At 44.6% G+C, this 16,773-nt stretch overlaps 1 protein-coding gene across 1 annotated transcript in view; it reads right to left on the bottom strand.

Moving 5' to 3' along the window:
* The window catches only part of ITGB5 (integrin subunit beta 5), a 124,852-nt gene that overhangs the window by 55,864 nt on the left and 52,215 nt on the right, over positions 1 to 16,773 (bottom strand). Inside the window, exon 6 of the mRNA XM_039477282.2 lies at positions 757 to 918. Coding sequence (XP_039333216.1) covers positions 757 to 918 — 162 coding nt within the window. The remainder of the gene's footprint in view (positions 1 to 756; positions 919 to 16,773) is intronic.

The following is a 16,773-nucleotide window of genomic DNA, read 5'->3' as shown; positions in this document are numbered from 1 at the left end:
CTGACCATCTCTTGAAACTGGAGAAAATGGGGTTTGCTAGGAAAGAAAATTGGGAAGAATTCCTCTTTGGCCACCAGCATGGATTTGAGAAAGAAAAGGGTGCAGATTTTGGAGGAAAAACTGCACAGTAAGTATGCGAGATCTTGATCACTGTTGGGTCTGGGTGATAGGCATATGGGGTTCATTTTGCTGGTCTATTATTATGAATGTTTGAAATGTTGCACAAATTCTTTTAAAATGCATAGTTGTGGTTATAGACCGTTGGGAGAAGAAGGTCCTTGGGACCTCCCATTCCGTGCAGAACACTTCTGCCCACTCCTGACACTGACAGGCAACTCACACCTCTGGGAGTCCATTTCTAGAAGTCAGGAAGTCATGCCCTAAAAGTCCTATCCCAGTTGTGACCTCTGCAGGAGCACAACATCCACCCTCTTTTAAGATCCCCTCCCCACTATGAGATCTACCCTGTTTCCCCTGGGCCACCTGTATCCCAGACAAACACTCCCCATTTAGATGCACACTGGCAGAAAGATGAACCAGCTACAGAAATCCCTGAGAAATGTTGTAAGTCAATGAGGGGTTCCAAAAACCCAGGGGGAGAAGACGGAATAATGAAACTCAACACCAGGAATGGATCAGGAAGCCAATGAATACTGAGGGCCAGAGGAAGGTTTCAAGGCTGGGTGAGTACTCTGACCAAGGGCAGGGTCATAGGAGAGGCATCGGGGAGTGGGGGATCTGGTCCCCAGCACTCACCATCTGGTTGGATGCAGTGTACTCGTTGGCCTCATTTAGGTGGCACTGGCCGTCATGTGGCTGCACCAGGCCTCCCAGTTTTCCATCCAATGCGATGTGGGGCACATCATCTGTTGTGAACACCAGCAAATGCAGTGCATCTTTTCGCCAGCCAATCTTCTCCTGAAGGACAGAAGGTGGATGGGTACACCGGTCTTCCTGCCCAGTCCTGCCCTGGTCGTGCAGGGCACTGGCCCATCTCCAGGAGTCATGGCCTGAATCAGAGGCATTCCCCTTGCCATGCATACCTGGGGCATACTAACAAAACCACTGGGGAGGGATTCCACAGAGGCTCTGAAGAGACACAGCCTGGACTGGAGAAGCCCAAATGTACACAGATACATGTCCAAGCCTTTGCCCACTTTGGCCCATGCACCTGGAACTCCCTCCCTCCAGCCCATCATACTCTGATCTGCTCCTTTCAATGACCCCTGAGGACTGCTCCTGCTGGATGCTTCCCCTTTTAGCCTCAGCTATTCTTCCTTCCCCAGAACGACCTTTAACCTTCCCGCCACCTGCTCCCCCATCAACATCCCCTGGTTGGCTGGGCTAGACTAAGATGATGATTAAGTGACCACTTCAGTCCCCCAATTAGACCTGAGTCCATCAGAACAGAGCACTCAAATGACCAATAGGTGGGGTTGTCTTCTTAAGGTTTGGTAAAACCTGCCAACTATTCTGGTAGATATAAACCACTCCAATCGTTACTTGAGACATGGTGGTGTTTAAAGTCAATAAGATCCCTTTTCTCCCTTTACTGCTCCATGATCTGGAATTTATTCAGTCTTCAGACTGAGGCACAGCTGAATACAGTCTGTATTGTAAAGGAAGGACTCTGCATTTTTCATACTCAGCCACTGCAGCACCAACTCTACACAAAAACACTCCCAGTCATCATTTTTAGAAGCAGCTAGATCCTCATACAGAGCAACAAACACTGGGATATGGCTGCCTTCTTAGTAATGGTGAGAGGGCATCCCAAAATGTGTCGGTAGCAGTGTGAAGACATGAAAGATTTAAACGCTGCAGAGAGTCTTCTATACCTGCACACTTGCTATTGAAATAGGAGATTGAATTTACAGACCTTACAGGTTAAAAGCTATTGCTCTTACAACAGATGAAGAGTAGAGGGTATCATCCTCCCTTTCTTATCATCATAATGGTGGATAAAACAGCCAAAAGAGCTATGATATTTTCTCACTGGCTCCAGGGGCAGCATGGAAATAAAAAATAAATAAATCACAAAAGAATCAGCCAACATGAGGAGGAAAAGAAGTATGAAAAGAAGCCAGTGAGGACTGACAGCCAGGAGACCTATTGTGAGCAAAGGGATTAACCTTTTGGGGAATCAGTTTCCCAGACACTCAACGTTCACCCAACATTCAATCACTTATCTCTCACTGGATGCCAGGCCCCACAGAAGGCACAGGGTCCACAGAAAAGCTAATTGCAGACCTCAAAGAGCTTACAGTCAAATGGAAACAGCAACTTCAATACACCATGACAGGAGTGTTAATGAAGGAAAGTCCAATGCTAATGGAAGCTAGGGAGAGGAGGAAGAGGGAGAGGCTGCCCAGCACAGGCAACACTTAAACTGAGCTGGAAAAATGAGGAGGACACTTTAAGGAAGCTGAAAAAGGGTGTAATGGCTCACACCTGGAATCCCAACACTTTGAGCCATCCACTCAAGTGAGAGGATGGCTTGAGGCCAGGAGTTCAAGGCCAGCTGAGGCAACATAGGGAGACCCCATCTTTACACACAAAAAAATTAAAAATTAGGCAGCCGTGGAGATGTGCACCTATAGTCATAACTATTCAGGAGGCTGACGCAGGAGGATCACTTGAGCCCAGCAGTTTGGGACTGCGGTGAGCTATGATCATGCCACTATATTCCAACCTGGGCAACAGAGCAAGATCCTGTCTGTAAAAAAAAAAAATGAATAAAAATAAATAATTTTTTAAAATTTAAAGAAAGCTGAAAGAAGAAATAAGGAAGGAGAAGGCAGAAGGAGTGGGCATTCTAGGTGCTAACAGAATCTCAGAAGGGAAAGCAGCACAGTGAGGAGGCCGGGAACATTTTAGGAACCTGGAGTGACAGCCTAGAAGGTCGCTTACTGCAATAAATGCTGAGCCATAACAAAACTACTTATGGGCAGGAGCTGGGATAATGGCTCCTCTTGCTGGCAGGATTGGAAGGGTCACAAAGAGGCTTCCAGGGTACTGGTGATGTTATGTTTCTTGACTGGGTATTTTCACCTGTGAGCATTTATCAAGATGTATAGTATATATATAAACTATATATAACTACATACAAAAAGATATATATAACTATATAGTTTTCTGTATGTATATTTTGATAAAGAGTTAAAACCTATTAAATAAATGAGGCAATGCATTATAAGCCATGGAGTATGGAAAAGAGGGGGCCAGACGCCTGGGAAATAAAGCACAATTCAGAGAAAGTGTAAACTAGTAGAGTTTTTTGCAGGAAATGTCAATCTGTTATCCACAAGGCCACAGCCATGTGCTAAACACCACAGCAAGGAAGCAGAAAACCAACTTTTAATTTGACAAAATAAGTATTAAGAACCTTAAGGAAAATCAGAGACCTTAATAAATGGACAGATATCATTTCAGGACTGGAAAAGCCAATGGTGTTGAGATGCCATCTCTCTGCAAATTGATTTACAGATTTAACACAATCACAGTCAAAAGCCTAGAAGGCCTTTTTGAGAAAACAGCAAGCTGATTCTAAAATTTATATGACATCGTAAGCAATGGAAACTAGCCAAACAATTCCAAAAAGAACAAAGTTGGAGGACTTATCTTAGGTCAAGACTTATTACAAAACTACAGTAATCAAGGCACAGACTAAGAGAAAATATTTGAAAAAAATCTGATAAAGGATTTGTTTATGGAATACGCAAAGAACTCTCATTAGTCACTAAGAAAAAAACCAAACAACTGAATTTAAAAAGTGGTCAAAAGATTTGCATAGGCAATTTACCAAAGAAGAGATATGGGTAGAAACAAGCACATGAAAAGGTCCTCAACATCATTCATCATTAAGGAGATGCAAATCTGAACCACAGCAAGATCATTAGGTCATTATTTGAATGGCAAACCAACAAACAACCTCTGGCAGTATCAAGTGCTGATAAAACTGTGGAATGATTGGAACTCTCATAATTACCTATGAGACTACAAAACGTTTCATCAACTTTGGAAAAGTTTGACAGATTCTTATAAAGTTAAATATACACTTACTATCAATCCAACAATTCCATTCTTTGGTATTTACCCAAGAGAAATGAAACTTCATGCTCAAACAAAAACCTCTATGCAAATATTTATAAAAATGTTATACGCAATCATCAAAAACTAGAAACAACCCAAATGTCCATCAGTAGTGATTAGACACATTATAGTACATTCATACAATTAAATACTACGCTGCAATAAAAAGGAACAAGCAACTGATAACAAACCACAAGATGGATGAATCTCAAAAACATTACAGTAAGGGCAAAAGGCCTGACTCAAAAGGCTAATTCCATTCATATGGTATCCGGAAAAAGGCAAAAATAAAGGGACGGAATACAGATCAGTAGCTGCCGAAGTGGCTTAGGGTCATGGGAGGAGATGGATGACAAAGGCATATTGGGAAACTTTCCAGGGTAATGGAAATAATCTATATCTCAATTCTGAGGGTGGCTATAAGATTTTACACCTAAAAAGGGTAGATTTTACTCTGTGTGAATTATCCTTAACTCAGCGATTCTACTTCAGGGGAATCTATCTACAGGAAGTATTCTGAAATACATGCAACAGTATTTTTACTAATAGTGAGAAAAAGGGAAAGGCATGAATATCCTACTGTGCAGGAAAAGGTGAGTAAACTCAGATATCTCCCTTCCGGCCATCAGAATACAGAGAAAGTATAAAGTCATGTGTAAATATCTATAATATAAGCTGAAAACAAATAATTTAGCACTATACTTGTAGTGTGATTACAAACTACTTAAGAAACAAGCATAACCCTTGTTACGGGGTAAGAGAACAAAATACCCCATAGGGTCATTGTGGTTGGGACTGGGGTTAAGGGTATAGACAATCTTTTTCTTTTTCCCATTATTTTCCAAACTGTCTTTAATAGGCAGGCAAGGACTGGCTGCAGTGGCTCACGCCTGTAATCCCAGTACTCTGGGAGGCTGAGGTGGGCAGATCGTTAGGTTGGGAGTTTGAGACTAGCCTGGTCAACATAGTAAAACCCTGTCTCTACTAAAAATAAAGAAAGGCAGCACACAGTGGCTCACACCTACAATGCCAGCACTTTGGAAGGCCAAGGCGGGTGGATCATGAGGTCAGAAGTTTGAGACCAGCCTGGCCAATATGGTGAAACCTTGTCTCTACTAAAAATACAAAAATTAGCTGGGCATGGTGGTGTACGCCTATAGTCCCTGCTGCTCGGAAAGCTGAGGTAGGAGAATTGCTTGAATCCAGGAAGCAGAAGTTGCAGTGAGTCGTGATCACACCACTGCACTCCAGCCTGGACGACAGAGCAAGACTCTGACAAATAAATAAATCAATAAATCGCTAGTTGGGCATGGTGGTGGTGCCTGTAACCTCAGCTATTTGGGAGGTTGAGGCAAGAGAATTGCTTGAACCCAGGAGGCAGAGGTTGCAGTGAGCAATGATCGTGCCACTGCACTCTAGCCCGGGTGACAGCATGAGACTCCATCTCAGAAAAAAAAAAAAAAAAAAGGCAGGCACAACTTCCGCAAAACTAAGCTGTGAATGTGGCAGTTCTTCCATGCCAGTTTCTCGAGGGCCTTCTGGGGACACAAAATGGGCTGGCAGTGAGAAGACAGGACAATGTGGAACTTGGGTGCCTTCTGTTGAGCATGTGAATTTTCTCGCTGCCCCTAATTACTTGTGCAGTTTCAGCGCAACTATTCAACATCTCAAGAGCTTTTTTCTTATCAGGAAAACAGAAACAATAATACATAACATGTATTGTACACTGCCATTATTCCACTTAATCTTCACTACGATCCTTGTGACATAGGTAATATGTTGCGATCTCATAGGTAAAAAAAAAAACTGGTGTTAGGAGAGGTGAAGTGACCACCCCATCATGTAATAAATGGTGCATGTAATAAATGGGATAATTCATAAACGTGCCTGGTTCATGATAGGCTCTCAACTTGTGGCTGCTCGATCCAAAACAAATGTTTGTTGAATGGAAGGTTGCATCTGAAATGGAAATAGCTCCACAAGTGAAGGATGGCTCAGCCTAAGAATAATAATTCTGTTTTCTGTGAAGTGGGCTCTTGTTACGTACATGGTGTTAACCAACTTGGTTTGTTAACCCAGAGGTTGGGCTGCTGCAAATGAGTTGGGACATGCTTGTTCATCACCCAGGCTTTCAGGCTTGGAGGCTTTACAAGTGGTGACTCCACAGAGTATTTACATTAAAAATAATTTCCCTTATTGTTGGGTTGGCTGGCAGAGCTAGCTGTTTTGAAGGCTTGAGTTCTGTATTCCATGTCTGGGGAAGGAAGCAATAGTGGGAAGTGGATTGAACAAAAAACAAAAAAAAAAAAAAAAAGAAAGAAAGAAAAGAAAACAATGAACTACAAATGGAATATAGCATGAGGGCCAGAGTATATTAGCATTGGAACAGATTCTGAGGTCAAATCTTTGCTCTGTTCTAACTGTGGGCCCCTGGGTCAGTCACTTAGCCTCTCTTAGCCTCAGTTCTTCATCTATAAAACAGAAGTAAACCTGCTTTGCAGAGCTGTTGCTATGTTTAGACAGAATGTATTAAAAAGTATTATAGTTAACACATAAAAGGGACTATAAAGGGAACTTGTAACTATTATTCTAGGACCAGTAATAATTTTTACATTTCTTCTTTTCTCCTTTTGCTAATTGATATGTGAAGTGACATAACTGTTACAGGGAATATGAATTATTACATACTAAACAATTTAAAAGCCTGTATTAATTCAAAACTACAATAGGATCCTACTACATGCCTTTAAAGTGGCTAAATTTTAAAAGACTGACCACATCAAACGTTGATAAAGATATGTAGAGACTGGAACCCTCACATCCTGTGGTAGGTAAAACGATAAATGTTCTTTGGAAAACAGTTTTGCAGTTTCTTAAAAAGTTAAATATCTACCATATGACCCAACCACCCACTCCTGGCTACTGACCCAAGAGAAATGAAAGCATATGTCCATACAAAGACATAAACATGAACATTCACAGCAGCTCTCTCATAATAGGCAAAAACTAGAAGCAACCCAAATGTCCATCAACAGGTGAATGGATACATAAACTGTGCATCTATGTGATGGAATACTACTCAGCAACAAAAGGAATGAACGGATATACTCACAGCATGAATGAATCTCAAAGTAACTGCTAAGGGAAATAAGGCAGGCAAAAAAAGACTGGATATTAGACATATGAAATTTCAGTAAATGCAGTCTAGTGTGTAGTGACAGAAGGCAAATTCATTGCCTGGGGTAAGGGAGGCAGGAGGGAGAGGAGGAAGAAATGACAAAGGGCATAAATGCACTTTTGGGGGTGCAGGATGTTTGTTCACTTGATCATGGAGTTGCTTTTGTGAGAGTACATAAATGTCAAAACTTGTTAAACTGTACACTTTCGATACGTGTAGCTCATTGTACGTCAGCTATACCTCAATGCTCAGGCTGGTCTTGAACTCCTAGGCTCCAGCCATCCCAGTTTCGGCCTCAGCCTCCCAAAATGCTGGGATTACAGGCATGCGCCCCCACACTGGACCCAAATACTCTTTCATTTAAAAGCAGTATCCACACAGAATTTTTGTGCAGGGGCTCAGGTGTCTGGCCCCGCGTCTGCCTTATCTTGTTTTTGTGATCTTAGACAAGTTACTTAATCTTTCCCTAGCTCAGCTTCCTCACTTATAAGAGGGAGATAATAATAGTATTGATAAAATAGGGCTGATGAGAGAATTAAACAAGATGATACATATTGAGCAGCCCACTCAGTACATGGTATGGGATAAACAGTTAGTAATTAATAGTTATCATCATAGCGTTTCCATGGAACTGAAAAACTGTCACTTATGTCTATAATTCGGAAGCACATTATCTTATCTTTAGATTGTATTAATAGAATTACGGGTGATTTTTTTTTCCTTTCAGCTTAACTACATTTTCTAATTTTTTATGTTGAATATATTCTCTTTTTACAAAAAATAGTTTTTAAGAGAAGGAGAAGATCTACTTATTTAGCTGAACTTTGTCTCTGAGTAAAGTCAAAATGTAAACAAAACCAATTTCATGAAATATGGCAGAGGTGAGCCTCCGATGAAAGCGTCAGGGTACGCGGGGCAGAAATGCGCTGGACAGAGACGCACGAAGCCCAGGCTCCGGTCAGGGCTGCGAGTACTGTAACTTCTCTTTGTTCACTGGTTAAATTCACCACGAGGTCTGAGGTCTGTTTCCAGCTGCCACTTCCACACGCACGCGAGGGAATGACCTCGCCTGTTTCATCTCCCACAGAGACAGGTAAAAGGACTTCCCTCTCCACCTATTCCCAGGATCTCACAGCTCTGGTCCTAGGCCCTAGGATGCCTTTCAGCCAGTGCTCTCCTCTCCTCTAAACAAACTGGCGTGTCCTCCCAGCCTCCCTCTGATCTCACCACCCCAAGGGAAGAAGTGCTCCTCCCTCCTTGAGGAAATGCAACCCTGCAAACCCCACCCTCTTTGGAGAATTTATTCCATCAGTCACTCTCTCCTCTGGTTCCTTCCATGTGCCTACAAATATGCACATGGCCTACTAATAACAAGCCTTCAGCCTTCTCTTGACCCTGCTACGCCACCAAACTCTCATAACTCGCCTCTCTTTCTTTTTTAAGACTAGCAGACCTATTCCATTTCCTCCTCTTGGTTCCTTAAAATCTGACCTTACTCTTAGTCATCCGTGAAAAGGGGAGGCAGGAATGAGATGGAAGACCAGCCCTTCCCAGTCCCTGAGAAAAATTAACAAAAATGGACTCCTCCCAGGAGGGAAGACAGACTTGCTGGCTTGCTTACTTCCAACATCTGGGCCCCAGAGAACATAGGGTTTGGCAGGGAGAGAAACAAATGGTTAGGGAGTAAAGGACCTGGTTTCACTAGTTTGACGACACAAAATTCCAGCCTGTGGGGCAATCTGGCTTCTTAGGGCTGAAAGGAGTCACACTCTGTGGCTACAGGTCTGACAAAAAAGGAAGTCACTCAGAGGACCAAGAACAGCTTCCATCCTTCTCTGCCCCACCCGCCACAATTTGTCCCTGGTCTCTGTCACACCTTTCACCCACATGGTAAGGTGGCTCCATGGGAAGCCAGAGGAGCCAGGAAGAGATGTTCTAGACACCAGCTCAAAGTCAGCTGCACTTGGTATATAAAATGAGCACGTATAGCAGAGTTCGTGGTCACTGTAGACAAATACAGGGGAAGCTCAGAGGGTGTGCTGCTGAGAACCAGAGAACAGAGGCTCCAAGGGGCTGCAACAGTACAAAAGCACCAATGGGTGACTGGGTAGAAAAAACAGAGAAAACGTGTAGCACCTGAAGTCTGGAAGGAACCCCAGAGGTTCTTGTACAGCCTCCTATCCAGTGCAGGGATCTTTCCTCCAGCACCCGCCACCTGGGTTTGGGACCCACACACATACTCATTGCCACACTGCTGAGCTCTCCATGTTAGAAAAGTCTTCCATGGCCTGACACGGTGGCTCATGCCTGTGATCCCAGCACTTTGGGAGGCCAAGACGGGTACATGACCTGAGGTCAGGAGTTCAAAACCAGCCTGGCCAACATGGTGAAACCCTGTCTCTACTAAAAATAAAAAATTAGCTAGGTGTGGTGACACATGCCTGTAATCCCAGCCACTCGGGAGGCTAAGGTACAAGAATTGTTTGAAACTGGGAGGTGGAGGTTGCAGTGGAGCTGAGATCACACCACTACACTCTAGCCCGGGTGACAGAGTGAGACTCCACCTCAAAAAAGAAAAGAAAAGAAGTCTTCCTTACACTGGACTCCAACCTGCTTTCCTATGGCTACCGTAGTACATCCCCTGGAATAGACAAAGGGTCTATTCCCTCTTCTATAACAATATCTGAGGTCGGTTACTATGCTTCTTCCCATGGCATCTCTCCTCAGAGGATGTGGTTCCCATACCCGGCACCATGCACTCATGCCCTCTGCTCTCTCGCTGTCAATGTCTGCCTTAAATACAGCTCCCAGAGGCAGGCCAGCCACGGTTCCCTGGATGTGATCTGACCTGCACAGGGGAACTAGGCTGAAAAAGTGGCCTGTGGGCTCTGAATTAGACCTGGGGCACGTGGCCTGTGTTTGGCAGCTGAGTCTTCCCACTGGCCCAAGTTAAGCCTGGGGATCCCCAGGTCCATTTCATATCAACTTATTTATGCAAATGGATGATGGCAGAGCATGAAAAGTGAGACAGGCAGATTCAAGGACGCCCCGTGGGAAAGTGCAGGGGAAGGCTCAGACCTCCAATTCCTGGGAATCTGAGGAAAGCCAATGTCTCACTCAGCTGTCAGAGAACACAAGTGGGGCCTGCCTGAACATGGGCTGGCTCACTGACCTTGACTTGCTAGTTCAAACACGAGGGAATTCCAGAATAAAGATGCCATCCCAGAGACTGTAGCTTTAAATTTCTAGGTTCTCTGATCCCGTGGTCAATCTGCCTAATTAAAATTAACAGTTGTCCAAATGAAGAGGCCCTAAGAATGTTATCAGTGCAGCCCACAGGCCCCAGTTGTCACAGAAGAGTCACCAAGCACAGGCACTGTTTCGCTGGAAGAGAGCCACCATGTGAAAAGCAGCATCTGGCCTCGGGGCTGTCTGAGAAAGCCCAAGAGACCACAGCCTGCGGGTCTGAGACACCCTCCAAATGAGGAATGAGAAGACAGATATCAGAGTTTCCATTTTACAGACAGGGAAGCCAGGGGCAAAAATAAGCATTTCACGTATCCATCGGCATGCTAACCTTGCGTTAATACCAGTGGCCTCCCTGGAAAACCTTGAGGGCTGACAGAGTCACATGGTAACTGTTTCTGATAGACAGGAAACTCTTCGCTCCAGAAAAAAAAAAGGGCACATGCAACTGTCTTGGCCTGAGACTGTTTCAGTATCATTCTACAGTGGCAAACTGGGTCAGGTGGGTAATTGTGATGGTTCCTCAGACTGGGACTGTGCTCTCTTTGGAAGCACACCCTTCCCACTTCTCCATTCCTATGTGACTTCAAAAGATGGCAGACACTTTAATGTCAAGATTAAGCCATACCAGCAGGTGGATATGGTTTCCAACTCTGGTGCTGCCATTTGTGGCTGTAAGACCTTTGAGAAGTTATTCAACCTTTCTAGACTTGTTTTCTCATCAAAGGAGATGGTAAAGCCACCTTCAAAGGAGTATGTGAAAGAAACCCTGCTAAATACCTGGTACAGAGCCTGGCTCTCAAAAGCACTCAGCCAGTGTCGATCAACAGCATCATCAGCACCAGCGCATCTCTAGGAAGCAAGAGACCAGGATGACCCCTTGAAAGAGAAAAATACTGTAACTGAACCACTGGTCCGAAGGAGCCAGTCCTTCCAGAGTCTGTGTTCTGGCTGTGCCTTAGATCATACACATACATCAGTCCTGCAACTAGAGTGACTCCAGTGGAGACAGGCACCACGGCTACTTAAACTCCACATTCCCCACAGCATTTAACAGGACGTCTTGTACACAGTAAGTACTTGAGACATTTTCAAACGCAGTAACAAAACACTGTCCAACAACCTTTCCGGCAAGCAGTGAGGAAGAGGGGAACAGGTTTTAAGGCAGGAATGGGGAGGGAAAGTGGACTGACCTGGCCAGCCAGTGGGCAGCTCCCACAGTAGATCTGAGCTTGGGGACAGGGGAGTCTTAATTCAAACATAGCACATCAGGGAAAACAAGGTTACATGGCCTCTGTGATTGGTATTCTGAATCGTGTTGACATTCAGGCATATTTCCATCCCTTTATAACAACAAACACATTCTTTTTAGTTTGTTTTTCCTACGTCCATCTACTCTTTGCAATGAAATATCTTTTTGAAAAAGTCTGTTCTGTGGCTAAACTTAATGAGGCCAAAAGTGGAGCAATTCTTCCCTTGGGAAAAAGAAATCCTGGTCTATGACTCAGGATATGGACATTCCTCTTGAGCCCAAACCCCAGCAATGTGCAGGATAATGTTTCTAATGTGTTCTCTGTGACAGGGTCCAGTCTGAATTCTAGGTTGAACCATATGAATTTTCCATTTTTGCAGGAAAAAAAAATTAATAGGCAAATACCAAATATCATCAATAGTTAAATATCAATAATTTTATACAGTTCAATCTAACGTTTCCAAACAGGTTGTTTTATTTCCCTTCTAATGGATCTGCAGGCTCAAATAAAATCCCAGGGGATAGAGACTTCTCATCTATCTTTAGTTTTCTCCACCATACCTGCCACTGAGCATTTACTGGATAGCCAATAAATGCCTCCTGAATGGAAAAGTATTACCAAGTAACAGTTCTGCTGGTTCTGCTTTAATGAATTTGCATGAAACACTGTAAATTCCATGGAGGCAACTTGGTGGATGGGAGGGTGGAAGTCCCATCCAGGATGGGACAAGCTTGGGACCAGAAGAACCTGGTATTACTGAACTTCAGAAGCATAAAGGCACCTGTGAGAAAGAAGCCTTTGTTCACCAGATATTTAATGAGGACCCATTATGTGCCCAGCAGTGTGTGGTGCTGGGAATACATAGTCACGAGAAAAAAAAACTACATAATACCTGCCTTTAGGGAGTTTACTATCTCAAAGGGAGGCAGGCATTCTAGGAATGCTTCAAATAAACAAAAATAAGATGATAACTGGGACAGAAGTGATTAAGGAGCCCGAGTATCCTGATCTAGTTGGGGCGGTCCGTCAGGGAGGGCTTCTCTGGCAACTAGACAGTACAGCTGAGATCTGAAACACAAACAGGTGCAGGTTAAAGGAAAACAGACTCAGAGTGAGGAAGCGGGAATGGACAGGTGGAGCACAGGGGCTTCCCGGCCAGGGAAGCTACTCCGTGTGATAATATAATGGTAGCTACCTGTTGTCATACATTTGTTAAAACCCACAGAAATGTACAACATCAAGAGTGAACCCTATGTGAACTATGGACTCTGGCTGAGAATGTGTCAACACTGACTGGTTCACTGACTGTAACAAATGTACCACACTGATGTGGAATCCTGATGGTGAGGGAGGCTTTGTGTGTGGTAGTCAAAAGGAAGTTGTGGGAATTCTGTATTTTCTATTCAATTTTGCTATGAACCTAAAACTACTATTAAAAAATAGTATCTATTGAAAGAAAGAAACAGAAAGAAAGGAATGGAGAGAAAGAAAGGACGAGAGAGAGAGAGAGATAGAGAGAGAGAGAGAGAGAGAGAAGGAAGGGAGGAAGGGGTGAAGAAAAGAAGGAAGTCAGAAAGGCAGGAAGGCAGGCAGGCAGGCAGGCAGGCAGGTAACAAGCCAAGAATACAGGGAAGGAGTATCAAAGAAAACCAGGAATACAGGGAAGGAGTGTCCAAGCAGAGGAAACAGCACGTGCAAAGGCCTTGCCTGAGTCAGAGTAATGGACTCCAGGTCACTGTGGCTGGAATGCAGAGGCCACAGGTAGAGACTGAGCAGAGAGCTGGACAAGATGAGCCCAAGAGCAAATTCCTGTCTCCTTTCATCTTTGCCCAGTAGACATTCCAAGCAAGAAGGAGCCTCTGACTTAAAATTAAAAATTGGGCCGGGCATGGTGGCTCACGCCTGTAATCCAAGCACTTTGGAGGCCAAGGTGGGCGGATCACCTGAGGTCGGGAGTTCAAGACCAGCCTGACCAACATGGTGAAACACCATCTTTAAAAAAAGAAAAAAAAAATTGACATTCTCACCTGGTACAGAAATAGATCCCCAGCCATCAAAGGGGTCTCCTAGCCTTTCCCAGGACAATTATCCCCTGCCTTGGTCAGTGAAGGGAGCCACCAGCATGTGCAGACACCTCCTAAGCACAGGTGGAGGGCAGGCACGTGACTGGTTTACACTAGAGGGCAAAATGAAATGCAAACTCTCCCACATGCCCTGTTCACAATACTGAGTTATGACTCAGCCAGTTCCCACCGCTCAACCCAGAACAGCAGCTGTCAGCAAGGCTGCGAAGCCCACAACACGGCTCACAGCAGAGGGCAGAGCAAGGAAACCACGGAGTCCTGCACTTGAGATGTCACCTCAGAGACCAAAAAAGTAGAAGGATTCAGGAGTGCGCATGAAACGACAGCCCTCTGCCACACAGAAAGCCGAGGGAAAGCAGCGCCACACCTGTCCGACAACAACCCTGCAGGGCGGAGGGTCTGCACGCCTGCATGCACAGCACTCAAGGAAATCCAGTGCTTTAATGGTGTTTCCCAAAGACACAGCGGCACAAGAAAAGGAGGCAGCCTGGCGCTGGATCAAGCCCAGAAACCTGTGGTGCGATGTGCTAGCAGAAGCAGCTCACACATGCTGAGACAGACAACCCAGACAACCCAGAAGCAGAACATGCGGCGGGTCCCTCCCTTCAGGTGGCGCAGAGGTTTGAGGAGTTGGAGGATGCCTCCCTTGAGGAAAGAGAGGCAATTTCCTGTATTTCTCAACTCATGCTTGGAAAAGTGACCCAAGTCTGAGGTCTAAAAGAAATCAGGCAACAAGTCAAAAGAAACCAAGTCCATTCTGCAGGAACTGGGAGCTAGGACAGGGCAAGAGCACGCCCTAAGTTGTGCCTGACTCTGGGACTGGAGAATTTTCCACATTTTACAGGTAGCTGCAGCAGCTCCTACTGGGTCTGAGGCTTAAGCCTAAACCAAAGAGACAAAAAAGCAAAATCAAAGGCCCTGAGCAAAGGGGACAGGGCTGTGACCAAGTCCTCTGCAAGAAGTGGCATTGGCTGGCACAGATGGAAGGCAGCCTGGAGCACCTCCCTCCAGCCCCGTGCCTCCCTGCATCTCCCAGACATGCTCTCTGACGCCTGGAAAAGTCAGCTGGCTTCCATGGAGCCAGCCGATAGCAGAAGAGGCAGAGCTTGAGTCAAGAACACGACTCTAAATTCAGTGCCTGCCTAGATTTGGAATGTATTATTAAAAAAAAAAATTAAATAGGCTGGGTGCAGTGGGTCACACCTATAATCCCAGCATTTTGGGAGGCTGAGGTAGGCAGATCACTTGGGCCCAGAAGTTCAAGACCTGCCTGGCCAACATGCCAAAACCCTGTCTTTACTAAAAATACAAAAATGTTAGTTGGGCAAGGCTGCAGTGAGCCGTGATCACACCACTGCACTCTAGCCTGGGCAATGGAGTGAGACTTCCCTTCCAAAAAAAAAAAAAAAAAAAATTTAGGCTGAGTGCAGCGGCTCATGCCTGTAATCCCAGCACTTTGGGAGGCTGAGGTGGGTGGATCATAAACTCAGGAGTTTTGAGACCAGCCTGACCAATATAGTGAAACTCTGCCTCTACTAAAAACAGAAAAATTAGCTGGGCCTGGTGGTGGGCACCTGTAATCCCAACTACTCGGGAGGCTCAAACAGGAAACTAGATTGAACTCAGGAGGCCAAGGTTGCAGTGAGCCAAGACTGTGCTATTGCACTCTAGCCTGGGTGACAAGAGCAAAAACTCCATCTCAAAAAAAAAATTTTTTTTTTTTTTTTTTTTTTGAGACGGAGTTTTTGCTCTTGTCACCCAGGCTGGAGTGCAATGGCGTGATCTCGGCTCACCCGCAACCTCCGCCTCCTGGGTTCAAGCAATTCTCCTGCCTCAGCCTCCTGAGTAGCTGGGATTACAGGCATGTGCCACCATGCCCAGCTAATTTTTTGTATTTTTAGTAGAGACGGGGTTTCACCATGTTGACCAGGATGGTCTCGATCTCTCGACCTTGTGATCTACCCGCCTCGGCCTCCCAAAGTGCTGGGATGACAGGCTTGAGCCACCGTGCCCGGCCCAAAAAAAAATTTTTTTTAATAAATAAATGCAGTGTCCCTTGTTCTATGGTGCATTATTGCTACTTCCCAGAGCACACGGTCACTGAGGGCACAGGATTTCAAATCAACAGAACTCATTCACATTCTGGTTCTACTCCTTACTAAGTGCAATTAATCCTTGTACTCAGTTTCCACCCCTGTAAAATGGGAACAATGCTTAGAGTCCTACCAATATACTGTAGGACTCTGGTAAGTATCCTCCAACAAGAGTCACAGCTTGTCTGAGGCTGTGGTCTTCATTTTAGAGAAGATATTCTGGTCAGGGAAGAAATGTCTCAATTCCTGACAAAAAAAATTTATTCAATATATAAATTTACCTTGTTTAAGACTTCTTCATCCACCTATTTCTGAGAGGACATAAATGCTATAAAAATGGAACACATGATGCAAAATTAAGAGAATCAGGATTAAAATAGAAACTCTGTCTAAAGAACACAAAGGATAAGTGCCAAGGCTCTAGCAGTGAAGACAAACAGGGAAACATGCTGGGTTGCATTGATCTTATTTTCTGGCTGACCAGAACAAGCAGCACATAGAACACTGTGCAGCCAGCATGTACTCAGCCAAGCTCAAATGTGCAACTTCTTTAACCTGGGAGCCATGAAGAACAGCAAAGTGATCACTGACAACTTGGGAGCCCGAGCTTCCAGACAACTGCTCACGCTCTGTCCTCCCTAGGCCAAGGGCACTCCCTGTTTCGAGAGAATAGAAAAGCAGACATATTTCTAGTCTGAACTACACATCACACTTCTGCCTGTACAACTTCAGAATAAACAACTTAGAGTCAAATTCCTGGCAGAGAAACCATTATTCTGACCATAAAAAAGTATAAACAGGTTCAATCATAGATACTGGCTAAAGAT

This window comes from Saimiri boliviensis, chromosome 8 (assembly GCF_048565385.1).
Source record: "Saimiri boliviensis isolate mSaiBol1 chromosome 8, mSaiBol1.pri, whole genome shotgun sequence".
Classification (NCBI taxonomy): domain Eukaryota; kingdom Metazoa; phylum Chordata; class Mammalia; order Primates; family Cebidae; genus Saimiri; species Saimiri boliviensis.
The sequence above is the reverse complement of the archived record's forward strand: the minus strand, read 5'-3'. Positions and strand labels throughout refer to the sequence as shown.